General features: G+C 44.7%; 1 protein-coding gene across 2 annotated transcripts in view; it reads right to left on the bottom strand.

Moving 5' to 3' along the window:
- The window catches only part of MCF2L2 (MCF.2 cell line derived transforming sequence-like 2), a 382,435-nt gene that overhangs the window by 83,210 nt on the left and 271,332 nt on the right, over nucleotides 1-27,893 (bottom strand). For both annotated transcript variants that reach the window (XM_088456383.1, XM_088456384.1), the window contains exons 20-21: nucleotides 25,045-25,137; nucleotides 5,897-6,022 (exon numbers count right to left, since the gene is read on the bottom strand). In XM_088456383.1, coding sequence (XP_088312509.1) covers nucleotides 5,897-6,022; nucleotides 25,045-25,137 — 219 coding nt within the window. The remainder of the gene's footprint in view (nucleotides 1-5,896; nucleotides 6,023-25,044; nucleotides 25,138-27,893) is intronic.

The raw sequence follows: 27,893 nt of genomic DNA, 5'->3' as shown, positions 1-27,893 counted from the left end.
GACGGGTAGCACATTCCATTTCTGAAATTGTTCAGACTTCAACATTCCTCGAGCTACAGTGTCACGTGTGTACTGGGAATACTTCATGGAAGGTATTATCACCCACCGTGGACAGCGCAGTGGACGACCACGGGTGCTTAATGATCGTGACCAGTGGCGTTTGGCCAGAATTGTACGTGTATCAGACAAGTGTTACTGGCTCAAATCACATCCACATTCAATGCAGGAGGTACCAGATGCAAATCCATCAGGTCAGGGCATCTATCCCATGATATTTGGCACTTCACTGTGTATAAACTACTGGTAAATTCCAATGTATTGGTGCAGAGCAACATCAACCTTTTTCCGGCAGCATGGTCTTGGGTCCCGTCATGCTGTGCCGCATCCCACTCTCTTTGGGACACCAGTGATCGATAGGTAAAGACGAGCGCTATGAGGTGTATGTGGTGCATTTGCATAAACAACTATACTTTTAATCTTAAAGAAAAAGTGAATAAATAACAAGTAAAAGAACACATTTTTTGTGTATTAAGAGAAAAACTACTGACATATGAAACGCATTGGAAGATACTGCTACAGCTGCAGGTCTTCACTCCTGGACCTGACGCTGGTCGCTTCCGGTCCCCAATGGGGGACACAGTAACTGACATAGGAACAGGAGAACAAAGTGCTCACTGCTACGGAGCTCTGCTCAGTACAGCCACCAGCAACAAGACACCGGAGGGAGAATCAGGGTAAGCTGGAATAGTTTACCGATTATATTCCCGCATTCACCTGGGTCCTGCTCTACACCACCAACCCCACTAAAAAGAGCATAATCATTTCTACTTCATGAAGGTAGAGTGTTTTAAAATTCTCTTGTATGTTATTTATTCACTTTTTAAGATTTTTTTTTGTGTATTTGTTATTTATTAACTTTTTGTTTAAGATTAAAAGTATAGTTGTTTATGCAAATACACCACATACACCGCATAGCACTCATCTTTACCTATCGATCATAAGTAGAACATCCTGACTGAGCAGATTCATTTATACTCAGCGCTGGACCGTAATTTTATGAATATATAGGCTCTACTACCCGTTACAGCCTTACTGGGTGCTGCCAGTAGTTCATAGTTGTGGTCACATGACTGCTGGCACCTTTGGTGCCAGTTGGTGCTAGCGTATTAGGGCCTATCCCTTGCTCCAGCGTTTGCCCTTGATTCTCTATGTACCAAACATCTGCTTATATAACAAATCTGCTTATATAACAGAGACTGTGATCTCAAATTGAGTGTTTACTATTCACCTATGCCTGTGACCCTTGCCTTGTGCTACACCTGACCATTCTTTGCATTCTGATTCTGTAATGTTAGTCATGTTATGGGTGGCAGTTAGATAGTCACGACTTGCGGGCCCACAGCAGCAAAGCCCATGTGGGGGGGGGGGGGCTGAGCTGAGAGTGGGTGCAAATTGACCTAAACTGACAAACAGTAACCTTCTAGCTACCATGTTGCGCACACGTCATAGGTTCAAAGATGTTTGACGAGTCCTATTCCATAACATACCCACCTATCCATTCTCTGCAAGCTGTATGTTTAAATCCTTTAGTCTTTCCTAGGAAGTTTTGCTATGTAGCCCATGCACCATTTTTGCTCATCCTTGCATGATCTTTAATGTATAGCTATCCTTCTGGAGTAGGCCTTCAGAACTGAACATCCGCTGTCTGTTGCTTTAATATTTTTCTACTTTAGGAGCCTGCCAAAATAATACATCTTGTGTGTTGGAGCAGGCTAGTGGTGGCTCCAGGGGTGGGGCTGCAGCACAGTCCAAAATTCAGGTAGGGAATCCACACCAACTGCCACCTCAAACGCTGCCAATCATTGCAGGCCGGGACTCACTGGCAGTTGGTGTGGTTCCCCTATTTGAATTTTGGACTGTACTGCAGCCCCACCCCTGGAGCGGCCACTGGCAGTAGACTACTTTACTCTTATTTATTTCATGACCTTTTTCTTTAGTTTAAACACTTCCTTATGCTGGTCAGCTGGTTTCAGATCATCACTTTTGTTAAAGTTTGTATCTTCACAGAAGGGATGGTCATTTAATGTAAATTTAAAATCCTTCTCTTCAAACCCCTTCCTCATCCGTCTATTTAAAAACATTTTCTCGGACACACATAGAAATGTGTCAAACAAGTTCTAATTACTTCACCTTGGTTTACTGGTAAAAGGTCACTGTGGTTACTATTTGGATATGAGCAGTCTCTAATGCTGTAAATTATTTTTTAATTTCCAGTTGTAGTAGTTCCTCTAGCTAAAAGATCAGGCATTATTGTAACACAGAATTAATATAACTACTCACCCCAATAAGATCCAATTTGGGCACCCACATATGTAGCCAAATTTAACAATAAACTTGCTCAGTGACAACATGAACACATTGTGAATACCTTATACTTACATAATACCAAGGAGTTATTTTTATTTGAATTTAGCTTAACACACAAAAACCTTTCATGAATTTTGTCATAAGTCCATTGCCCACTTTTATATACTGTCAGGTCAGCTTCTTGTAGCTTATTTCTTACTTTAGATGATATATTATTATACACCTCATTTACAGGGAACACCTAGGCAGAGTGCACGGGCATGTGCCACGGGTGAAGGAGGGTGCCAGTGGGGGATTGTGATTGGGCAGTGCTGGAGGGGATAAAATGAAGGCTGTTGATCGATCATCACACATCAGAACAGTGGCGCTGTGGCTCCAGGCCTGATTCACTACGGATCGCAATTCTGCTTATACGCACGCACCGCAGTTGCTAATATCAGCGGTGACATGTAAATGTTTGCATTCACATTGTGATCGCAGGCAGACATAAGGACCCCCACTGCCCCTTACTCACATCCGTATACTAGGGCAACATAACAAAACAATCGGTAACATCGAGTAACATCGGACCCATATGCACACTTGCACAAGCCCTGACCTTACTCTGAAACTGCTACCAGCCACGCACGCTATCAGTGCTATGGCTGCTTATGGCCACGTTCACCGGACCACCCCCGTCACCACCCACAAACGGCATTTCCTGTCAATCACTCTGCTCAGGGTCTCCGTAGCCTCTGCAATCGCAGTTCAGAACGCAATAGCTAGTTCGCTTATGCATGCACAGTACGCAACAATCGACCAATTGCGTGTGTAAAAGTAACTGCTAGATCAGGCCCAGTGTCTGGAATCCCAATATTAGCACGTTTAAGCTGTGTACACACTAGACGATTTTTTTAACAATTTGCCAATTTCCAACAGATCAGAACGACAAAATATTTCAAATCGTCTAGTGTGTATGCACTATGCGTGCTCCAGCGGGGTCGTCCGTCGCATCTTCAGATCTGCTGTACGTGTTGCTTAATCTGAAAATGTGACTGACAACCCCATGCATTTGAATGTGACAAGATGTGGCGGAATGCGGTGGAGAACAAAGTAATGTGCGGTCGTTTACCAATTTGTGGGGTGATATGTCGTTCCGTCGCATCTGCCGTCGGCTGGGTACACAGGTAGTCTAGTATGTAGCTATAGGGCCGTATTCAATTAGTTTTGCACCAGCAATACTTTTTCACCTTCCGTACTTTTCGCCTACATCGCGTATTTTAGCCGCGGAAACTTATCGCGTCCGTACCCGCGATTCACGCTGTTCAATTCCTAAAGACGCGAAAACGCAAACCTGGCAAATGCAAACCAGGCGAAAAGTGCTGACAGAATTGGGGAAATCAGCCTGACACCCCTAAAAGACGCACTAACATTGGGGATCAACGTAGATGCCCCCGAACAGCTATTTGGGGTACTTAAGGTGTAGTAATTTCTTCTAATTAGCGTCTTTGCACTAGTGCTGAAGAATAGCATTAAGCTGTTTTTTGGGGTGAAAATAAATAGTCCTGTCAAATTTGGGGTACTTGAAAATGGGTGCAAGCATGGTTTAAAGTTGGTAAAGTCAAGTTTAAAAAAACTTACAAAACGCACCGGAAGCAAACACCTGCAATCAAAAAAACATCTCACCCATACTTGCAGACCCCCCCAAAAGTCTATTTCGCTAGTTTTTAAGTTTGTACCCCCACTTTGCGCTTTTTCGCCCCCTTTGTCAAAGTGCTTTTTTGGGTTGTTCCTCATTTTTTTTTAGTTTTTTTTTTACACAGTTATCCTTTGGGGGGCTGTCACAAGGATGCTGAGTGGTTTCCCCACCTTTGCACCCCAAAATAGCAATTTTGCACTTTTTTTCTCCACCTATTCAGAGGCGTATCATTTTCGCCTATTACATTGCATTGCGTTTTCGCGTACGCAAAAAGTGTTTGCAATTGAATACGGAGATAAGTTTCAACCTGGTGAAAAGTCGCAATCTGCGATACTTTTTTGCGGCTTCCGACTATTCGTGGCTAATTGAATACGGGCCTTAGTGTCTTTTGAGATACTCGCCACACACTGGACCTGATTCAGACCCGGTCGCTAAGTTGCGCTCACTCGCTATGAGCGATTTTCACCCGTCTGCGAATGCATATAATTCACAGTGCGCGTGCGCAAGCCAGTCTTTGCGATCCGATTTTGGTTGCTCGTAAGCCACTATCAGGTCGCTACTTTGAGTGACAGATAGTGCCGTTTGTGGGTGGTAACAGGGGAAGGTGCTTGTAAACGGGGGAGTGGTGTTGCGGACGCAGGCGTATCAGGCCGCCAAAACGCTGTTTAAAGGCGTGCATAATTAGCAAAGTAGCGTCATTGTACTCGTCACCTGCATGTATTTCAGCCCACACTGATCGCAGTGCTTGCGGCGGGGAAAGGCAACCTCAAGGTCTGCGAGCAGCTCCGATGGATCTCTATGTTACCGATCAATCCTACAATTCCCGGAGATGACGGGTGTTGCAAGTGGCAAGGGGGTGTCTTTATACATTTGCGAGTGGTCTTTGTCGTAGCTCGCTAAGACATAGAGGGCGTCCTTACGCGACACAGTGCGAGCTCTTCATTTAAATAGCCGGCCCCTTTTTGCTAGCGAGCGGCCGCATCTTGCGATCAGATCTGAATGAGCTCCACTGTGTGCAGGGAGGAGGGACTGGGAGGAAAAGGGAGACGGGGCCAGGCAGTGTCATGCACATGAGGAATGAGGAGAGATTAGTGAGAGACTGTTGTGCTGGCCCTGGATTGAAATAACCTAAATTTGGTAGGTGGGTTACAGCAATAAAGTGGGGCTGGAACAGAGGATCTTAATGTTTTCAAACATTTCTTCAGACCTGTTTAAGCCTTCTGAGGTGGGATATCCACTCACACTTACTATAATGGCCATGACCAGCAGGAATGGTGCTCTGTCTGTATACAGCAATAATGGGCAACAGTCGTCCCTGGGGCCACATGTGTCCCTCCAACCCTTCGCTAGCGGCCACCAACTCCTTCCTACTTTGTAGTCCTAATTGTTTGTTATAACTTATAGGGCTTGTTTAAAAGGCCTACTGATATGTTATTACAGATAGTTGTCTCTTTCATTAATCAAATGCATCAATTTATCTTACTACTGAGATTAAGAGTAATGTGCGGCCCCTTTGAAGGTATATAGCATATGAAGGCTCATCTCGGGTTACCTCTACAAGTCACATGAGATCAGCACTGTCTATTCTCACTGACACCACAATCGGATGAGAAGTATCTAACATAGCCTTTCTCTCCAGCACTAGTGCGGTGACAGGCAGCTCTCTATTGCCCTGTTCCTGCATGCTTGTAGGTGGAAGGTAGGGAGGAAACAAAGGGATGAAGTATGAAGTGGGCCGAGTTTTTGCCCCAGGTGACACCTGCTCATCGACCCTGTCTGGTTTACGTCAATGTCAGAATGTTTTACAAATAATATTTACTCCAAGCTCTGCATGGCTTTATGGAATAGTACCTCATATCCAGTAATGGCTATTTGGTGCATGGAATCATTCACAGATTTGATGATATCCAGCACGGTGGCAAGTGCTTCCTCTAATTCAGCTGTGCCTTCAGAATTTTTGCTACACTTTAGCATTTCCTATGAGAGAAGAAAACATGACAAACACATTAATAAATGTATGAATATATGAAGGTTAAAATTTACTAAATTTTCCAGTAGAGCTGTAATCTGCAGCATCATGGAGGATTTAATCTATTCAGACTGAGAAAATACTAGAACACACTGAGGCCCCTATTTACTACAATCCGCATTTCAAATGCAGATTGTAGTGTGATAATTTCACCTAAATTCGCATTGCGAATTTAGGAATTATCACGAGAATGTATCAACAAGCTTTTTCCCTGCGAAACATCATTGCACAATTCTCACTGTATTTTTCGCAAAAAACGGCTAGCGATACCCCCCCTATCCCCAGCTGACACTAACCTCAGTGAGTAATCGGTGAGCTCTCTCCTTCGGTCAGCTGGTCGCGGGGCTCCTGATCTGTGACCCCAGTCAGCTGTGCTGTAAACTGAGATGCCAGTTTACAGCACAGCTGTCAAGGGTCACAGTGCAGGAGCCCCGGCGACCACCTGACCGAAGGAGAGAGCTCACCAATCACCAATTAGCGGACCACCGGCAGCAGGTGTTTTTTTTGCAGTAATCAGCTTGTAGTCTATTTAGACTACAAAGCTGATCACAGGGGGCCGCCTCTTGGCTCTGCTCTGTCTGTCAGAGCGAAGCAGGAGTCTGGGTGGAACCCTGCTTAATACCATCTCCAGATGGCGATGTTATAGCAGGGCTACCACCCGGTATTTTTTTTAGAAATTCCCCGTTAGTTAATTTCAAGCAGTTCGCATTTCCCAGTACAAGTATGGGAAATGAGATCTGATTGCTAAACAAATGCAACTTAAAGGGCTTGGAGTAGTTTTTCACGAAAACAACTCTAATTGCCCTTTAATACATTTCAATGAAACTAAAATAATGTGAAAAGGGTGTGAAAACACCATTTTCACAATATTTTAGTAAATAAAATTGCTAAATAGAGACAAAACACCTTTACTGCAATATGAATTGGTGAAAAATGTTGACATTCATATACTAAAGATAATTATACTGTACATATGACAATCACCCAGATTGGTACCTACAATTATTGTTTTGAATGATCAAGGTCTTGTCGCCCAGTGTTTAAACTTCTGTCACCCAATGATTACATTTGATTTGTTTGTTTAGCTTATTATTCATACAACTAAATCTCTCAAGTTTGGTGTACAACATGGTGAATGTTGTTTGGTGGTTGGGCCAAACAGATCTTAAGGGGCATATTCAATTGGCCACGGGATAATTTTTCCCTCCAGTTTAAAATTTCCCGCATCCCTCACATGTGATTTTTAATGTGCGCGCTCCCGTTTTGAGTGCTATCCAGTAGAAGACAAATCTTGTGCGTAATTTGCATACAAGAGCGAGACAGGACTGGTACAGAAATCACACGCGTCATATATAAACCTTGCCCCACGTATTTACAGCATCCATTTTGTAGAAAACGCACTGGAAGCCTACTGGTAATACCTGCATACCTGCCTGGCGATATAGTTTTTTTCTTTATTATAGTTCTACTTACATAACCCACCCCTCACATCCACCACACTGAACATTGTTTATTTTACATACCCAGTATCCTTCTTACCGCATACACCCCTATATACCCCTCCCCACACCCCCTCTTTCTTTGCAAAACAACCCCCTACACCCTTCCGTAGTTAAGATTACCTCCATTTCCCAGTCCCTTCCTTCTCACAGGTCAGTTCCCCCTCTACTCTCGTACACCACACAAATCCATCGCATAACTCCCCCTTATTTACATAACCCCCCCTCCCACCCCCTTTCATGACATACCCCCATACTAGTTTGCCACACCACTATCACCCCTCCTCTTCCACCACACACATTCCAAATACCTTATTCTGTTTTAGTTAACAATTTTTTTAAAAATATTCCCTAGCTAGTTACAGTTCACAGTTTGTTAGTAGTTTTATAGGCAGTTGAGAGTTTGTTAGTTTTATTTAGTAGTTTGGTAGTTTTTAGTTTGTAGACACAAAAACATACAGCACAGTGGTGTAACACGATCTGTTCCTGCAAATCTCTGAGAGCAAATGGCCCCTAATCTGAAAAACAGGACAATAGACCTGTGTTGGTGGAATGTACCATTTTTTTTTAAAACAGGGTGGCTTGGACTGTCCAATTTTTCTGGGAGGGGACCACTCTTACTGGGACGGGTGGAGACTGTTCACACAAGATTTAACAGAGAAAAAGGTAATCCCGCAGCTTCCTGACATGTAAGAAAAAAACATGCCAGACTTTTTAAAAATTGAGCGCAAGAAATCAGCCATGAGACAAATTGATCAATTAAATAGCCATTGACCTATTCTTTTCCATAGGAGTGTGCACGTACAAAGCATGCTCGTGCATATTTTTTGAGCGTCTGAAAAATTATTTGGAGCAAAAAATCTATTAAGGATAACAAGGTGAGATTAAGACAAGAGTAGTCAGTACAATTTGGGATGTAGGCAAATTCCTACTAACATAATAGCAAAGGTCATAAATGGCAGAAGGGACAATCATTAAGATCATCAAATAACTGTATAGAGAAACAGTATGGTGAGGGCCCGGTAGAAGGATAAACATAAAACAAGGGAGAGAAGCCGGGGGGTATAGGAGAGTGAAACTCCCATATACGTGCAATGTTGATTTTGAGGAGGATTGCAATTGAGAGTTCAGATGAAGAGGAAAAACGGGTATTACATATATGCGCCCTGCGCTCCGAAAGGGCTGGAAAGAGCGAAATAAGAGATGTTAAAACAGGGAAAAATTGGGCAGAGCTAAAGGGAGCAGGAGGGGGAAGGAAGAAAAGAAGGATAGAGAGAATAGAAAAAAGGGAGGGAGAGGGAGAGATCAGCAGTGAGGACATGTAGTGAAGATGGTGAGAACAAAGGTTATAATATCAGGAAGGGTCACATTATAGGCCCTATATCAAGGAGACCAAACTGCATGAAACTTATCCACTGTGTTGTTTTGGAGACTAGATATATAGTCTATTTTAGCTACAAAACAAATTCTGTTAAGGAGATCTTGGGGGGACGTGGGTGAGGGTTGTTTCCAGACCTGAGCAATTTGCTATTAAGCCTCACAAAATATATGCAGGATCAGTTTGATAACGTGTTTAGGTAACTGTCAGACTGTGGCACATAGAAGCAGTGAAGCCAGGGTGAGAGTAGGGCTAACAGGGGTTACTGAGGCTATGAGTGATTGAAACGTCATCCAAAAAGGCCCGATATATGGGCAAGTCCACCAAATGTGGAAAAAGGAGCCCACTTGACCACATTAGTGCCAGCATAAGTTAGAAGTTTTAGGGTACATTCGGTGTAGGCGTTCCAGAACAAGGTACAAACGGGAGTATACTTTATAGGAGTTCTCCTTAATGGAGACACTAATAGAGTATTCCTAAATGTTTAGACGAATTGCCTCCAAGGAGTATTCCCCCAGGGAAGTCTGTTTCCCAAGAGATTTAATGGGCGGCCAAAGCCGGGTGGTCCAGAGTTAAAATGGAATGATATAACTGGGAGATAATGACTCTATCCGTGGGTCAATATATACAAAGGCACTCCTTTGCCATGGGGTTGCAAAGAGAGTTGGGGGTGGTAAGGGAAGAATTAACACAATTTATAATTTGAAGGTACTGGTAAAAGCAGGAATGTGGAAGAAGATGTCTCTCCTGAATTTCTGGAAAGGATTGTGGAGCAAATCTGCCATGGATGTGTCGAAAGCAAGTAATGCCAGCTGCAGACCAAAGAGAAGCCATATAGGATGATTTACCAGGGGGGAAGGAGGGGTGGGACCATAATGATGTTTGAGGGGAAGGATAGGTAAAGAGAGCAAACTTGGCAGTGAGCGAGTCCCAACAGAGAGGGTAAGAGCTACGGAAGGACCCCTGGGGCGGAGGGCGGTCTGTGTATATGAAGAAGCCAAGAAAGGTCAGATACAGAGGCCACCTCACCAAGATCACTTTCGAAGTTGACCCATCTCTTAGTACCTTTTTTAGAGTGCTAAACTACCAACTGACTAAACCTGGAGGCCTGGTAATATTTGGAGATCGACGGGAGGCCAAGACCTCCAACTGTAGCTCTCTTGAAGAGGACCTCCCTGCATAGATGAGGGTGCCTATTATTACAAATACATTTACTAGAAAAAGATTGAAGAGAAGTGAGAACCTGGGAAGGGATCGCAACAGGAAGGGTCTGAAATAGTAACAGAAATTTAGGAAGGACATTAATTTTTGTTGCATCATTCACCACTTTAAAAAAAAAACAAAAAAAAAACAACATTTTATTGTTATTGATGAAACAAGATAATACAAAAAACAAACAAGAAAATAAAAAAATAACTCAAGCACAGAATACATGTATGAGCATTCTCAAGGGTGCTCAAGCCCCAAATATTGAACAACACAATGTATGTAGAAAGAAAAGAGGACTTGCACAATCGTCCTCAATAATAGGGAGAAATACACCATCACAAAAAAAACCCCATATATTAAACATAAATTAAGCGGCACATAATAGCTTAATGTAAAAAAAGAAAGAAAAGAGAAAGGAAAAATAGGGGGGTGAAAAGGAAAAATAAGGGACGGGACCCACAGATACACCCAAAAGTCTGCTATAAAGTAGACAAAAATATGTAGAAATATTTGTATGTAGAGGTGGATATGCAGTTAGCCAAGAGTGTAAATCGATTAATCTATAAAGATACCAGGTGGTTGATTCAAACAGCTTAAATATATAGGCCTGCTGTTGGGAATCTTGTCTGTCTATAAAGAAACTCCATTTCTTGTAAAATTTGAGTACACCACCTTCAATAGCAGGTATGGTGGAGCGCCTATTAAAATATAACATTTGGGAGGGGCGTGGCCACGGCGTCTATGGAGTAGCACACACAGGTGTGAGCTCTCCAGTAAAATTATCCTGCACCACCTTCTGTTTCCAGCGCCCCGGGGATAGAGTGCACTGGGCAGTCGTCGGAGGTCTTGGAGCACCTGCTGCGCTGGGTTTGGGTGCAATCCGCAGCCTTTGGAGCCTACTTAGAGGCAGACTTCCCGGCGGGTCTAACAGCCGCGGCGGGTCACGTGGGACGCCGGCGGGCTCCGTGTCTCTGTGCGGTGCTGCTATACTCGCTGCTACATACAGCCTCGCTGGACTCTCCCTACTGGCTGGCTTTGACACCCTGCCTTACCTGCTACTGGGTGCCCCTGCCTGCTGTCTTGATCTCCAGCATGGGCGCCTTTCTCTCCTGAGGGCTGGAAGTGCTGCTGGTCGCCATTTTGTTTGCTGGGCTGTGCATGATTCTGTGGCTTCTCCTAATACAGATATATAGTGCTTGGTGCTGCTGATATTGATATTTATCTATTTTACACTACTATACTGCCTCACCTATTTACTATGGGGAAAACTCATCATGCTGCTGCAGCAGCGAAGCTGGAGCGTTATTCTCGCTCATCAACGCCGCAGCCCCCGCCCCGAGATGAACGGGATGTCTGTTCTCCTCCTGCGTCTCCTCTTGCCGATACTGTAGCTACCTTGCAGAGTGTGCTAAATGCAATCACGGCCATTGAGAAAAGGCTCACTGACAAGATTGGCAAAGTGCAGTCTGACCTATCTATAATCCATCATGATCTGCAACGAGTCCGGGAGAGAGTGGGAGAGGTGGAAACACGTACTTCTACACTTGAGGATACAGTATCTCCGTTAAAAGAGAAAGTGGCTGCTTTGGATTCTCAGATGGCTACGCTGCATAAGAAGCTGTCGGATATGGAGGGGCGCCTTCGGCATAACAACGTCAGATTTGTGGGGCTACCGGAAAAAGAGGAGGGCTCGAACGGAGGAATTTCTGGAAAAATGGCTGCTGGAAACATATGGCCAGGAGGCCTTTACTTCACTTTGCAGTAGAACGGGCTCACCGTGTACCGACCAGAGCGTTGCCTCCTGGAGCCAATCCGTGCACTTTTATTGCCAGATTCCTTCACTATCAGGATCGTGATGCTGTGATAAGGCTGGCTCGCACTAAAGGTCCAATGGAACGCAATGGCTCCCGGATTTCGGTGTTCCCTGATTTTTCTGTTGAAGTTCAAAAGGAGAGGGCACAGTTTCTCCCAGTCAAGCGTCGCCTGCGGGATCTCAACCTCCCATACGCCATGCTTTTCCCAGCTAAATTACGTGTGGTAGCGGATGGTGAAACAAAGTTCTTTTTCACCCCGAGGGAGGCTGCTGTGTGGCTGGATCGTCGTGCCCCGGCCAGGAGGCCGCTAGTTAATGACTGATCAAGTTTGGTGATCCTGATTTGCGTAACACGTAACTATGCTAAATATGCGACTATCAACATGGTCAAATGTTCTCCTTTCTTTTTTTAGGTCTTACGAATCTTGATCTAGAAATGTTATTTCAGATGTTCTGTACATTTTGTCAATATATTGCCATATTTTATTTCTGTGATTAAGTATATGGTCATCTTAGTGGCTGCGGGATGGTGCGGATTGGCATCACAACTATTTTTTCTCAAAATATTTGTACAGTTTTTGATGCTTCCTAACCTATTAGTATTCTATTTTTGGGTCAGGACAGTATTCTGTTCTTATTTCTCTATTCCCGGGATGTGCAACACTGGTGGGTTTCCTGTGTTTAGAGGTCATTATATACTTTGCCTCATCCTTTGCACGGGATAAATTGTTATATGTTCACCTGGTGAGCTTATTTTTCTGTTGGTTATCTGTGAGGGAGGGGTATGGGAATAGGTATGCCGCAGTTGGGGTTGGGTATACAGGGAGGGGGGACGGAAGGGGTAAGGGTTGTAGTTTTATTATTTTATTACCTTTTTTTATGTCTTTTTTAAACTTTGTGTGGTCTCAAATTATTATCTATTGCAATATTATATGTTTAGATTACAATGTCTAGATAGCGCAGGGTGTGCTCATATTGTAGGTTTATACAGTGCTGCCCTTTGGATGTATATTTTGGGAGGAGATGATATCTTGGCTGGAACGCTATGACGCAAGCTAATATTAATGTTCTCACTTGGAACGTACGGGGTCTTAATGATAAAATAAAAGGTTCCCTAGTGTTACGACAGCTTAAACAATATGGAGCAGACATAGTCTGTCTTATGGAGACGCACCTGGTAGGCGGGAAACTGTTGTCCCTTAAAAAACCATGGGTGGGTTGGGCTTATCATGCATCACACACTTCTGCCTCCAGGGGGGTCTCCATTCTTGTCCGCAAATCGGTCCCTTTTGTATTAGAGATGGTGCAGACTGACCCAGGGGGTCGTTATATTTTTTTGAAATGTAGGATAAATAATCTATTACTATTATTGTTGGCATTATACATACCGCCTCCTTACTCTTCGGCAGTTTTAAAAAAAGTAGCTGAGTTTATGGCCTTGTCCCCGGGAACATCTACAATATGTGTTGGGGACTTCAATAATGTTTTGGACCAGGCTTTGGATAGAAGGGGATACGACTCAGAAAAGTCCTTAAATACAAGGCAACAGATTTTCGTCATATGTGGCTGGGCTGGGTCGATGCGTGAAGGACGAAATACCCTACCGTAAAACAGTTTTCCTGTTTTTCGCACTCTCATCTCACGTTCTCCCGGATTGACCTGGCGCTCCTCACGCGAGATATGCTGCCTAGAATTAAATCTGTACGCTATGAGACCAGGGGAATCTCGGACCATTCTCCATTGACACTTAGCCTGGATCTGGGATGTCAAAGGGGCCAATCATTTTGGAAACTTAATTCATTTTGGTTGACCCGTATGGGGGCGGGCTCTGATTTGGAAGAAATGTGGAAGGAATATTTTGAAATTAATTGTGGTACGGCCCCAGTTCAGGTTGTATGGGACACTTTTAAGTCTTTCCTTAGGGGGACTTTGATTAAACGTGTTGCTGATTTAAGGTCTTTTTACAAAAAAAAGGAATTGGAGTTGGAGGCTTCCTGCCAATCATTGGAGCTCACTTACCTAGCTGATGGATAAGAATCATCCAAGGATGCATGTCTGTCTGCACAGAGGGCATGGAACGATTGTTTGACAGATAAGGCTCGATATAAATTTTTATTCAACTCACATTCTAGATATGCAACAGGTGATAGACCTGGTAGTTATTTGGCCAATTTAGCAAGATTAGAATGTCCTTCTATAACTGTAGTAGAGATTGTGGGTCCAGGGGGCATAACTTATGATCAAACACCAGATATTACACAGCAGTTTGTTAGGTACTATCAGCGGCTATACAGTTCGTGCATGTCATATAGTAATGAGGAAATGCAACATTATTTTACAGATATAGTTTTACCTCAACTGTCCCCTGAGGCAAAAGTTTTCCTGGATTCCCCTTTGACTGCAGAGGAAATTGGCATAGCTATAAGATCCTTCCCAAACGGCAAGGCCCCGAGGTTAGACGGGATTCCTTTGGAATTATATAAAAAACATAACCAGTTTTATGTGCCTCGCCTACTCGAGCTATTTAATCAATTGTATGGATGTAATTCTCGCCCTCAATCCATGTCAGAAGCCCTTATAATAGTGTTACCAAAGCCGGGAAAAGACCCTAAACAGACGGAATCATATCGGCCTATTTCTCTCCTCCCTACAGACATTAAAATCCTTGCTAAAGTCCTGGCCATTAGGTTAAATCAAGTGATTGCCCAGTTGATACATCCAGATCAGACTGGATTTATGCCAGAAAAATCAACTTTGCTTAATCTTCGACGCCTTTTTACCCAACTGCAGATCTCACACGAGGATCCCTCTTCTAAAATAATTGTGTCATTAGATGCCGCTAAGGCGTTTGACTCTGTGGAGTGGCCTTTCTTATGGGAGACAATGAGGGGGTTTGGGATAGGCTCTGGCTTCATTAAATGGGTTAAATTGCTATACTCGGCGCCTGTGGCTAGGGTATCGGTCAATGGTTTTGTCTCATCCTCTTTCCCTCTCTCTAGGGGTACAAGGCAGGGCTGCCCCTTGTCACCCATTCTATTTGCCATGGCCATTGAGCCTTTGGCCTGTTTGATTAGGGCTAGTCCTGCTGTTCAAGGATTTTCCATGGGTAGCAGATCAGATAAAATAGCATTATATGCTGACGATATCCTGCTTTTTATATCAGAATACGACACTTCCATGCCTAATGCCCTTGCAATTATTAACTCCTTTGGAAAGTATTCGGGTCTGTCGATAAATTGGGACAAGTCATGTATACTTCCCATTAGAGGAGTGTGCCCTGGTGTTCCGCTTATATCCCTCCCATTAAGATGGGTAGACTCGTTCAAATATCTAGGTATATGGATAACTAACGACCCGCATAGTTATATGCCATTAAATATTAAGCCGCAAATAGAATATTTAAGATCCTGGGTGGCTACATGCCATTAACACTCACTGAAAACTGCCATTAACACTCACTGGCAGAGCAAACCTTGTAAAAATGGCTTTACAACCAAAACTCCTTTATGCGTTGCAACACTCCCCAATATACCTCCCTCAGAGTGTGTTCAGACAAACAGATGGATTGTTATCCTCTTTGATTTGGGTTAATCGTAGAGCCCGTATTCAATTGAATACACTTACTAGGTCATGGGATGCTGAGGGTCTGGCGTTACCCCATTTTAAGTTTTATTATTATGCGACGCAATTGGCGCAATTGTGGATATGGGTACAGGGTCTGGAGGAGGATGGATTAACGACTCTTCTGGTGGGACAGGAATCCCGGGGACATTCTCCACTCCAAATACTACTTAGTGGCAACCTAAGGGATGTTAGAGCTCCATTAGTTAGGCAGGCGATCTTGATTTGGAGGCAGGTCACACAGATTTTCCAGGGCCAGGGATGGGATCCTGAATATCCCTTACTCAATACTAAGGGGCTTGAGGAGCTTGCCTCGCTGCAGGTAGACAGGGTATGGGGGAAATGGCGGGTGAACACACTTGGACAACTATATGCGTCTGGGGTGTTTAAGACGTTTGAACAGCTGCAATGTGAGTTTAATGTTCCAAAACAATATTTTTACAGATATCTCCAGCTTCGTCATGCTATAGATGCACAATTTGTGGATGCCCCCGCAATGATCCGGGATTCCCCTGTAAAAATTTTACTACTGGGTGCTGGACCAAGGCACTTAGGGCCTGATTCAGACCCACTCGCGAGCGGCTGTTTCCTCGCAAGTGGGTCGATGGTCTGCACTGAGCATGCGCACGACGGAGGGAGCTCCGTCGTGCGCATGCGCCAGACGCGACGAGCGAAGGACTTTCCTTCGCTCGTTGTGTCTGATCAAAGGGGGCGTGCTGTCGATGTTGGTGGGCGTGCCGGGGGCGTGCCTCCCTGACGGGGGCGTTCCCAAGGGAACGCCTACCGTCAGAAGCCGGCCCACTGACATCACTAGTGATGTCAGTGGGAGTGATTTTGGCTCTGATAGAGCCAAAATCACTCCGGGCCTTGTGGTTGAAAACCTCAACCGCAGGCTCCGGCTCACAGTGGCGATGGTCGCGATGGTCAAGACCATCGCGGCCATCAAACTGCATGCTCGTATAGGCTGTGGGTGGTGACCCACAGCTATACGAGCGTCCAGGAGGATGCTCCATAATTATGGAGGGCGGCCCTCATTCAGAGCGTGCGCTCTGCTCAGAGCGTACGGCTCTGAATGAGGGCCTTAGTGTCTGTTATGTATGCAGCTTTAATGCGAAAATATCACGATATGGATCTACCATCCATTAGGCAAAAATGGGAGGCTGACCTTGGACTATTGCCAGACGATGTGTGGAAATCAGCCCTGGGTAGTCCAAGAGTAGCTACTACAACAATTCGGTTTCAGCAAATTCAACTGTTCCTGCTACATAGAATATATCTAACGCCAGATCGCTTATTTAAATTCTGTGGTAGATCTGATTCAAAATGCCCAAAATGTAACTCCCCTAATGGTAATTTTTGGCACCTACTATGGTCATGCTCTAGTATAAGCTCTTTTTGGGAAGAGGTTAATGGTATATTGACATCCATTGGTGAGCCTAGGGATATGCTAACACCTATGGTATGTACACTAGCTGTTATTGACGAGGATACATTAGATAAACATTTTGTACAATATGTTGTTCATTTATGTATGCTCGCAAAGGTTTGCATAGCTAGAACATGGTTGGCCCCTGAGAGTCCAACGATAGGACAATGGGTAGCACTGGTAAATGAGACCTTGGCACACGAGAAATTTGTGTATTTAACCAGGAAGGCTGAGAAGAAATTTTATCTTGTTTGGGGTAGATGGCTGGATTCGCCATATGGGAAGAGACAGGAAGAGAATAGATTTGATCAGGCGAGGATAACCAATGGGGATAGAGATGTGCATAGTACTTAGTTTCTTTGTAATAATTGTAATGCAGCCGTAGGGATGTATATGTGTAGTGTGTTACATGCCCGCATGAGATTGTAGAAGTGCTTCAATTTAGGTATGTAATGTATAGACGAGATGTATGCCATAATTGTGAATCCGAGGTGTAATATGCCCTGTATGTTTTATATTATGCTATTGGATATGTTTTATATAAGAGACCACACAGAGACTGTTTAATGTGATGTACTTTATTATTGTACTTATTTTGTTTTCTGTTCTATGTTCTTTTGTTTTTTCTTGAAAATAAATAAAAACTATTGAATTAAAAAAAATAAATATAACATTTGGAGTAGAAGACGCTTAACGGAGCTCAAAAGTGTATGTACAGTCCAATTAGTCATGATAACTTTTTTAGCCACCGTGACAATAGTTGTAAGTAAAGGAAGAATGGTTCGTTTGTGAATACCTAAAGACCAGTAATCACTGTTGGCACACAAAAGGGCCAATGGGTCCATTGTCAGCCTAAGAGAAAACAGATGATTAATATAACAAGAGTTTGACCCAAAATTTGCAAATTTTTGCACATTCCCATAGATTGTGAAAAATAGTGGCTGAGTATAAATGACAAATAGGACATTGAACCGATTCACCCTCAACCATATGTTTCCTTTGAGCTTGAGATATGTAAATACAATGTAAAATTTTTACATGCGTCTCCTGTAAAGAGGCAGAGGAGAAATATCAAAGAGTGTTATAATATATAAAAAGTGGTTCATGCGAGTCTAAAGTTGGGATTACATGCTGCCAACTAGCCATGGTCGAAGGCCATATGGAGGTCGAGGTAGCACGGGTCAAAAGGGAGGAGAGTAACCTAGTCCTATATATCAAGGTGGCTGAGGAAGTCAGTAAAGAGGCCAAGTCATCAGTATCAGTCGAGGCAAGAGGAGGGGGAAGAGCGCTTATAAAATGATGGATTTGCAAGTACATAAAAAACTTTGCATAAGGGATGTTAAATTTATCTTTAAGTTCTTGAAAGGAAAACATAGAGCCACCCGGGTCAAATACATTTCTTAAGGATGATATACCCTTCGACTTCCACTCTTGAAAATGTATGTTATCAAGGCCAGGAGAAATGGAAGGGTTGCCCCAGAACCAGTGGCGGATCCGGGGGGGGGGGGGGGGCGATTGGAGCGATCGCCCCCCCTAGCACAGTCCGTCCTTTATCATCTCTCTCCTCTGCATCATTCAGTGGAGAGAGATGATAAAGGTTGTGCTGTGATCGGAGCTGTGTAAGCGCGCTCCTGCCTCCCAGTCAGGGGTGTGTGTTAGTGACAGGCTATCACCCAGGAGCTGGGGAGGAAGAGATCACAGCCGGCTCCTCGCACCCTACTGCTGCCGGATTGGCCGGAGACTGTCATCCCTGCACACTGCACAGTGGCGCTGTCTGTGCACTACGGACACTGTGCAGGGAGACACCTCCGTCCTAGCCCGCTGCTTATGCACTCGCACAGAGGGGTAGGTGGGGGGGATGGTTTCTGCTGTCCTTGGACAGCGGGAGGTGGGAAGCAGGGAGATGGCTGGGGAAGAAGGAGCAGGGTGATGGCTGCTTCTGCCCCGCACATAGGGGAGGGGGGATGGCTTCTGCAGCCCTTGGACAGAGGGAGGGGGGGAGCAGGGACATGGCCGTTTCTGCCCCTGCACAAAGGAGAGCGGGGGATCGCTTCTGCAGCCCTCGGATAGAGGGAGAGGGGGAGTAGGGAGTCAATACATAAACATATATGAATTGTAATAATCAATGTGGCCAATAAAAAAAATACATATGAAGGGGAGGAGCTGGGACCAAAAAGGGGAGGCACCAGTACTGGAAAGAGAAGTCAGAATTAATCATTAAATCGCCCCCCCTAAAAGAACAGTCTAGATCTGCCCCTGCCCAGAACGTAGTTAACTTAGAGTTGCAGGGGTCACAGTGAAGTTTCTTATGAACTGCATGCCAGATGGAATAGGTGTCACGAAGAATTATATAGAATTATTCAACAAACCAGACGGGAGGGAGGACTGGGGTCTGTGAAGTAATGCACTGGAAGAGTAAGGAGCGAAAAGAGCTAGTTCTCAGTCTAAGGGGTCTATTTACTAAGCAGTGTTAAGAGACAGAGTGAAAAGTGATAAGAAAGTGATAAGGTGCCAGCCAATCAGCTCCCAACTGTCATCTCACAGGCTGTGTTTGAAAAATGACAGTTGGGAGCTGATTGGCTGGCACCTTATCACTTTCTTATCACTTTTCACTCTGTCTCCTAACACTGCTTAGTAAATAGACCCCTTAGTTAGTATATGATGACCAGTCTAATATATAATGAAAGTGTACCGCTCTAGCAAAAGAGGCTAAATTGGGTATTCCCAGGCCCCCATTACACCGAGAAAGCTGGAGTTTGGCCAATGCGGTCCTAGGTCTTTTATTTTTCCATAGGAATATTGGAAACAGACGTGAGCAATATAGTATATCCTTTCTAGTGAGACTAATAGGTAGCATTTGAAGTATATAAGAGATTTTAGGGAAGATAATATTTTTAGCGACAGCTACATGACCCAACAAAGATAAGGGTAGCAATTGCCAACTATCTAGAAGATGTTAAATTTTAGACAATGCTAGAGTATAATTTGCTCGATATATACCCATCAATAAGGGGGTAATGAAAATATCAAGGTATTTCGAAAATGAGTTAGCTTTAGCAAGGCTTGTCTGGGCGAAAGGGAGGGGATCGAAGGTAGAAGGGGGACCCAAATGCAGGAACTCTGATTTATGAAAATTCACTCTATAACCTGCAAACGTTCCGAAACTAGACAGAGCCTCGATTACCGTGGGAACTGAGAGGGCCGGGTCAGTCAAAAACAGCAGCATGTCATCCACGAAAAGTGCTAGCTTAAATTCCCATGGCCCTACTCGTATCCCAGTAACTGAGGGATTGCTACGTAAAGCAATAGCGAGCAGCTCGAGAGCAAGCGCAAACAATAACGGAGAGAGGAGACATCCCGGTCTAGTGCCCCGTCCCACCATAAAGGGGGAAAAGAGAAAGCTATTGCATGCAATTTGTGTGAAGGGCCTGGTATAGAAAGCATGCAAGATGAGAATGAAGTCCTTTGGGAAGCTAAACCGACCCAGCACCTCAAAAAGATGGTCCCAGGTAACCAAATCAAATGCTTTTTCTGCATCTAATGAAAGTAAAACCGTGTCGGTCGGCTTCCCAGAGGACTCCAGCCACTGTTGTATGGTGAACACCCTACTTAGATTGACCACTGAGTGGCGGCCCCAAACAAATCTAGTCTGATCTGATCTGGATGGATCACTGATGGGAGAATGAGTTTCAGTCTTTCGGATAAGATTTTTGTAAGAATTTTATAATCTAAATTTAAAAGGAAATAGGGTGGTAATAACCCGGTATTTCCGGGTCGCGGCCTGGTATAGGAAGAACTCTCAAGGTGGCCACCGACTAGGCGTAAAAGAATCTTATAGTGTTCGCCTGAGAACCCATCAGGGACTTAATCACCCTGGTAACCTCCTCAAGGGAAATAGGTGCCATCAACGTCGAGCTCTGATCCGAAGTGATTTGGGGAAACGATAAACCCTCCCAGAAGCGTCTCTTACTGACAGAATCAACCGCTTCTGCAGCATATAAATGAGAGTAAAAGTCCCTAAACACCTCCATGATTTGCTTTCCAGAGTAAACCCTGTCTCCAGTGGGAGTTTTAATCGTAGGAATCAAAGAGGGGGATTGCGGGCCAAGTAATACATTTGTAAAGAATCTGCCCACTCATTCACCACTTTTGAAATAAAATATATTTTCTCCCTTTATGGTCTGTTGTAGTTCAAATTGGAAATGAAAGTTGTTTATACCAGCGGCCATTTTCCCGTCGTTTGCGCATGCGCAGTAGCCGGGGTCATTTTCGTGGTGACCTGTGTATGCGCTATAGACTCTGGGCACACTCAAATGGCCAGAGTCTATAAGTGCGGCGCTAGCCGCGCACCGCTCAGTGCGCTGCCGGACGTTGGACGGAGAGGAGGGGGCACATGTTGAAGACTGCACACGGGCCCCCTCCTCTCTAAAAATGCCCCTGCTCTTTGGTTATAATGGGCAGGGTTCTCTTCCATTCTTACTGGGATGGCAACATTTCCAATGCAGGGTGTACCAATTTTAACTCTATGACCATAGAATATTACTTCTGCACTATACATCACTATATATGGCCATATATGCACCATTCTCCCGGAATTTTGCGCATACGTAGTAGGGAAATCACCGGGAAAATGGCAGCCGCGCCATGTTCCCGGTGATCTGCAAATGCGCGGTAAACTGTGAGCACAGACTGCTGCCCAGAGTTTACTACTGCTGTGATGCGGCGGCCGGTCGCCAGAGAGAGAGGATGGGGCCCTGTACAGGGAATGCACACAGGCCCCCTCCTCTCTTAATACACTCTGGGTCCAAGTAAACAGGCAAATATAGAAGATACCAGTATTTAAACTGTGTGACTCAGGGCTTGATTAAGCATGCAATGCTGCACGCAGATTCCTTATTATCGGGAATCTGTGTGTGCGCAGGACCCATTCTGCGAATGTGCTGAACGGGTCTGGCGTGATCGCACGCAGACCCTTCTATACCTCTGCCTGCGTGCAGCTTTGCAATTCCATCTGTAGCTGAGTCACCCCCTTAGTTTGTAACATGCACACAAATTGGAAGCAGGAGCTGGGAAATGTTCCATCTATTATTGCTCCTTATCAGTAATTTCCTCATATAATCATAGCTCATGTGCTTATGATTTAAGATAATGGTAATCTGTTGGGCTGTGTTACTTTTATATTACTTATTTTTTGTAATACCTGCGTTGTCATCATGTCCTATTTGTCACACATCAGCATTCAGGTCCCTGTTACTGGGTTTGGCAGTGTTACATCACTGCCATTTGTGGCACTCCTGGCCGCCCTGGACATTCCTGTTTTCGGCATTTATCCATCTATAGTCCTGGATGGGATTCCCGCCTGCCGATTCCCGTTATTCTGGAACATGGGGACCGCCATCTTGTATGCAATCACATGGATAACTTCTCCAACTGGATGCCAGCAAATCTAGTCACCTGATCTGCTCCACCTATCAGCACTGTGGGTGCCCTACTTAAACCTGGACTTATGTTTTGACCTTTGTCAGTACAACATCTATTCCAGATATCAGTACCTTGGCTCCTGGTGTTTTTGCAAATCTGCATTTCTCCGGTCTTCAGTCCTTACTACTGCTTCCGGCAGCCTGTGCTTGTGTCAGCTCAAGTCCTCAGCATTGCTATACAGCATGTAGTGCTGGTTTCTTTTGATTTCATTTTATTGCTAAATGCTCTCTGTGCTTGTTCAACGTACTAATCTCCAGCAGTGCTAATTACATTCAGCACCTTTTCAGCCATGATCAGCATTTACCAGTGCAATCTGCATCTGACTCAGGGCCTGATTCAGCAAGGAAAGCAACTGCTAATGAAATTGCTAATACGCATGCAGTTCCACTGCAAAAGTATGCTACTTCATTGCGATCGCTATGCCACCACAGCACTACATAAGGACTCCCATTTTACCTTACACACATCCGTAATGTTTAGCAAGACTACAAAACCATTGGTAACATCGAGTACAATCGGAGCCTCACACACACCTGCAACAAGGTCTGACCATACTCAGAAATTGCTAACTTCAGCGCACCTATCAGGTCTCTGGCTGCGTAGGGCATCGCAGTGGATAATTTATGCACGCCCCTGCAACGAGGTTCAAACGAACTGGGATGACTGCGTTTCGTTGGCCTCAAACGTTACTTCCTGTCAATCATTCTGCTATCGGTCTGCATAGTCACTGCTCGCATTGGCCTGTTCGTGTACTGCGATGCATACTCATGCGAAGAACGCAACAATCGGCCTACTGCGTGCGTATTAGCAACTGCGATCCAAGCTGAATCAGGCCCTCAGTCTATCTGTATTTATAAATGCACTCTGAATCTGACTCAGTTATCAGCTATCTGCATTAACAAGTGCATGTCTCCAGCTACCTGCATTTACAAGTGCACTCCAAATCTGACCAGTTATCAGCTATCTGCATTAACAAGTGCATTCCGCATCTGACTCGATTTCCAGCAACCTGCATTTACAAAGTCCATTCCGCATCTGACTTGGAGCCTGATTCACTACGGATCACAATATAGCGTACGCACGAAGTTCAACTGTGATAGTATGCTAATCCATGGCGATCGCAATACTGCCGCAGCACTACATGAGGACACCCACTTCACCTACACGCATAACTACAGGAGGGCACTGCATATGGGGCACAACTACAGGAGGCACAGCATAATGGGCACTGGCATTCTCAATGTACTTTATGTGGTTCTGGATTTCAATATTAATTTATGTGAACGTGGCTATTTCAATGTTTTCTATGTTGCTCTGGCTTTTTCTTTCACTTCAACAGTGAAAAATGTATATTGGGAAGAATATGTAAAATGTTTATTTTCAATGTCCAGGGCTCGCCCCCAGCGTGACTAAAAACGGGGGTGTGACACAAGGTCATGCTCCTGCAAATGTCATACCAAAGGCGTGCGCATGCTATCAGCTCTTTCGATTGACTACATATCTTTTTTGGCTCTTTGCCTCCGACTGGTTGGCCACCCCCGTAATAAAATATTATAGGCAGAAAACAAATCTATCAGCTTGTCTTACATAACTCAGTTAAGGAGTCTCCTTTAAGATTATTTGTTACCAAATAGGGACAGCCAAGCTGCTCTACATACCTCCAACTCAACATCCACCCTCTTTGAGACCATTAATGATATATTCTTTGAGGATTTGGGGCTACCCACCTGGTCATTTTGCAAGTTGTTTAGTTCTGACAAAATTAGGCTTCCTGTCTCTATTTGGCTACAGTATAGTGTTGTGGACTCCCTGACTGTTGCTGATAGTTTCCATACAGGTAAGTTACCTCTCACCTGTGCCACAACATTTATCATGAATGGCCAGAGGACTGACAGTAACAGGAACTACGTAGCGGAATAGTATGTTCTATGGTGAGGTTTTGTGATAATGGCAGGTGCTTCCTAGACCGTTAATGTCCCTCGCTCATTATGAATAATATCCATAATCTAAACCTTCATAACATCTGGACCTTTCTGAGTCCTTCTAAGAGAGAGAAACTAGAACACATCAAAGTGATGACCATCAAAGAACAATAAATGCCCTGGCCATGGAGTAAACATGAAAGTGAATAACTCAGTGGCACTTTCGTTTGTCAAATATCATACGATTTTGTGCCACTATACCAAAGCAGTTGCTTTAGGGGTTGTGAAGAAGGAGACATGGTTCACATGTAGTAGAGATGAAGTAGGGATGAGAGACTGCAGTAGAAGGTCCAAACCCTTGCTTGTATGAAATGATATACTGGGTAAAAATATGGAATGATATTGATATAGGTGGGATCAAATCATAGGTATGCAAACAGGGTGTGCCCAGGCAAAATCTAATGCCAGACGTAGTCTCCACAGTTGGCCTGCCCCACCACCAGCACCACCCACACCCCTCTTGCGGCTCAGGTGTGAGGTCTAGCTAAATGGATTTTTAAATTATGTATAATAAACATTAAGCGACTTTCTGATTTACAATGAAATTGGAAAATATTTTACCTTCAAAAGCAACTGGTACTTGGTGATTCTCTGGACTGGTTTCAATAGATAAGCATCTAATGACAGTTTGTGATCTAGTTTCCGCTGACATTCCTTTTTAAAACAAAAGCAAAAAAGAGAACACATAATACTCAACACTCAAACATCATTATTATTTTTTGTGTATGTGAGTTATTTAAGCTAACATCATCATTTTATCTCTCCCAGTTTACCTCCTCCCCCTCCCATGTGAGTGGACACTCACTTGATCTGGTTTTCACTCACCATTGTGATATTTCTGATTACACCAAATTCCCATTTCCCCTCTTCGACCATCACTTTCCGTCTTTTAACTTATCCCTCACTCCTTCTCCACCTCTGCTTCCCAAGGCTACTACCATTAAGCATAACAATGAGGCTGTTGACACTGTATACTTATCCTCTTTGCTCACCTCACTTATCTCCCCCAATGTATCTCTCTCTATCCTGCTCTGACTAAGGGCCTGATTCAGATCCAGTCACTAGATGCAAACGCTCGCTCCCTGCGTATGCAAATTCAGCTAAGTGACGGTGATCACTTTGTGTATGCAGACGCCCACCAGCCTGTCTTTAGCCGCCCACTAGCGAACGTCATCTCCAGGAAGTATATACAACCATCGGTACATCGGGTTCTATCGGAACTGACCGCAGCGCTTCCGGTTGGCTGCACCCTACCGCAAGCACTGCGAGCACTTCAGTGTATAATTCAACCAGGTGACGTGTACTATGACGCTGCCAGTTAATTATGCACGCCTCTGATGTTCAGGCACGCCTGCGTTCGCACCTCCACTCCCCCGTTTCCAGTGGCCTGTCCCTGTTACCACCTACAAACGGCTTGACCTGTCACGCATTCAGCTGGGCTGTCTCTGCTGGGCGAGCGATGCTTCTCAATCGCTCGGACTAGTTCACGCACGCGCACTGCAATGCATACGCACTTCGCAAAACATCGCTCGCTCCGAGCGATCGCTTGCTAGCGAACGGGTCTGAATCAGGCCCTGAGTCGTTTCCCTATACAATGCCTCCCTTACTTCTGCTCTTGACTCTGTGGTTCCGGTGATCACTACTCATCCTCGCAGATCCACACCTCAACCCTGGCACTCCAAATGCACCAGATACCTGCAAAAGTGCTCACGAACTGCAAAGCGTCAGTGGAGGAAATCGTGCTCCAATGCAGACTTCCCCGATTCCAAATTTATGCTCTCAACCTACTACGCTGCGTTCCCTCTCTCTAAACAGTCATATTTCAAAAACCTTATCTCCTCCTAGTCCTACAATACTCTCGTCTCTTGGCTATTTTCAACTCCCTCCTCTGCCCCCACACTCCTTGCCTCCCCTCCTCACTCTCTGACCTTCGCTTTGCCACCCAATTTACTCCATGGGGTATATTTTCTAAAGTGTGGTTTTATAGTAGTGGACGTGTTGCCCATATCAACCAATCAGATTCTACTTATTTATCCAGCACATTCTAGAAGAGAATAGCTAGAATCTGATTGGTTGCTATGGGCAACACCTCCACTTCTATAAACCCGTACTTTAGTAAATATACCCCCATAAGTCAGGACATCACATCTCACCAGACCCTCTGTTCTCCACCCCCTTCTTTCCTGGCCTACCCCTCCCCATTCATCTTACCTACGCTGACTTCTTCAGGGTGTGATAAGAGATACCAACGGTCGGGATGACGGCCGTCAAAAGACCAACAGCGGCTTCCCAATGCTGAGCATCCCGACAGAGGCTCCATAAGTACACCGTAACCCTCCCCCGTTCACTCCCTAACCCTCTCTTCCTGCATCCTAACCCTCCACCGCCCGCAACCTAAACCTAACCCTCCCCTTTAGTGCCTCAATCTAACCCTCCCCCCCTTGTGCCTAAACCTAACCCTCCCTTCTTAGTGCCTAACCCTAAGTCCCTCTCGAGGTGCCTAAACCTATCCTCCCTGTCTGCAGCCTAACGCTAACCTCTCCGCCTCCGCAGCCTGCTGCTTTTCACTCCCTCTGCATGATACTTCCCTCGCCTGGCTGTCCTCTTCTCTGATCGTTCTTTCTCTGTCTCCTCTCATGACTCCTCCCTGCCACTTCTACTAACTGTAACTGTCTTCGTAGGTTCTGCTCTTGGACCTCTCCTATTCTCCTTCTATACATCTTCTTCTTTCTGGATGTCCCAGAACTTTCTTAAACTTAACATGTCTAGGACTGACCTGATCATATTCCCACCCTCCCGAATATGCTTACTCCACACAATTTCTTAATTTATTGAATGTGCCACATCTCTTCAAGCTCGCAAGTGTGCTGCCTTGAAGTTATCCTTGACTTCTCCCTCTCCCTCAAATCACACATTCAGTACCTCTTGCAGTCCTGTCATTTCCATCTCAGACATAGCTCCAGGATCAGACCCTTTCTCACCCAGGAAGCAACTAAGACCCTTATCCACTCACAGGTAATCTTCAGATTGGATTACTGTAACCCCTTCCTAACTGGCCTCTCTGACTCCCACCTCCCTGCACTCTAATCTGTCCTCAATGCCTGCGTGGCTCATCTTCCTGTCCAAACGTACCACATTCCTCCCCCCTCTCCTACAAGTCCTAAACTGCCTCCCCTTCCCCTTCAGAACACAATTAAAGCTTCTAACACTTACAAAGCCCTCACCCAATGCTCTCCTATTTACATATCTGATCCTATCTCTCTTCACATTCCCTCTCACGCACTTTGCTCCACAATGAATGCCACATCTTCTGCCAGCTGATTACTTCCTCCCATAATCGCTTCAAAGATTTTGCCCACTTCTACAGCAAAGCCATCCAGCTCTCATCCTAACCTACTGCCCCAAGTTCC

This window comes from Taudactylus pleione, unplaced genomic scaffold (assembly GCF_031769625.1).
Source record: "Taudactylus pleione unplaced genomic scaffold, aTauple2 ptg000702l, whole genome shotgun sequence".
Lineage (NCBI taxonomy): Eukaryota > Metazoa > Chordata > Amphibia > Anura > Myobatrachidae > Taudactylus > Taudactylus pleione.
Note: the sequence above shows the minus strand (reverse complement) of the source record. Positions and strands in the feature narration are given on the sequence as shown.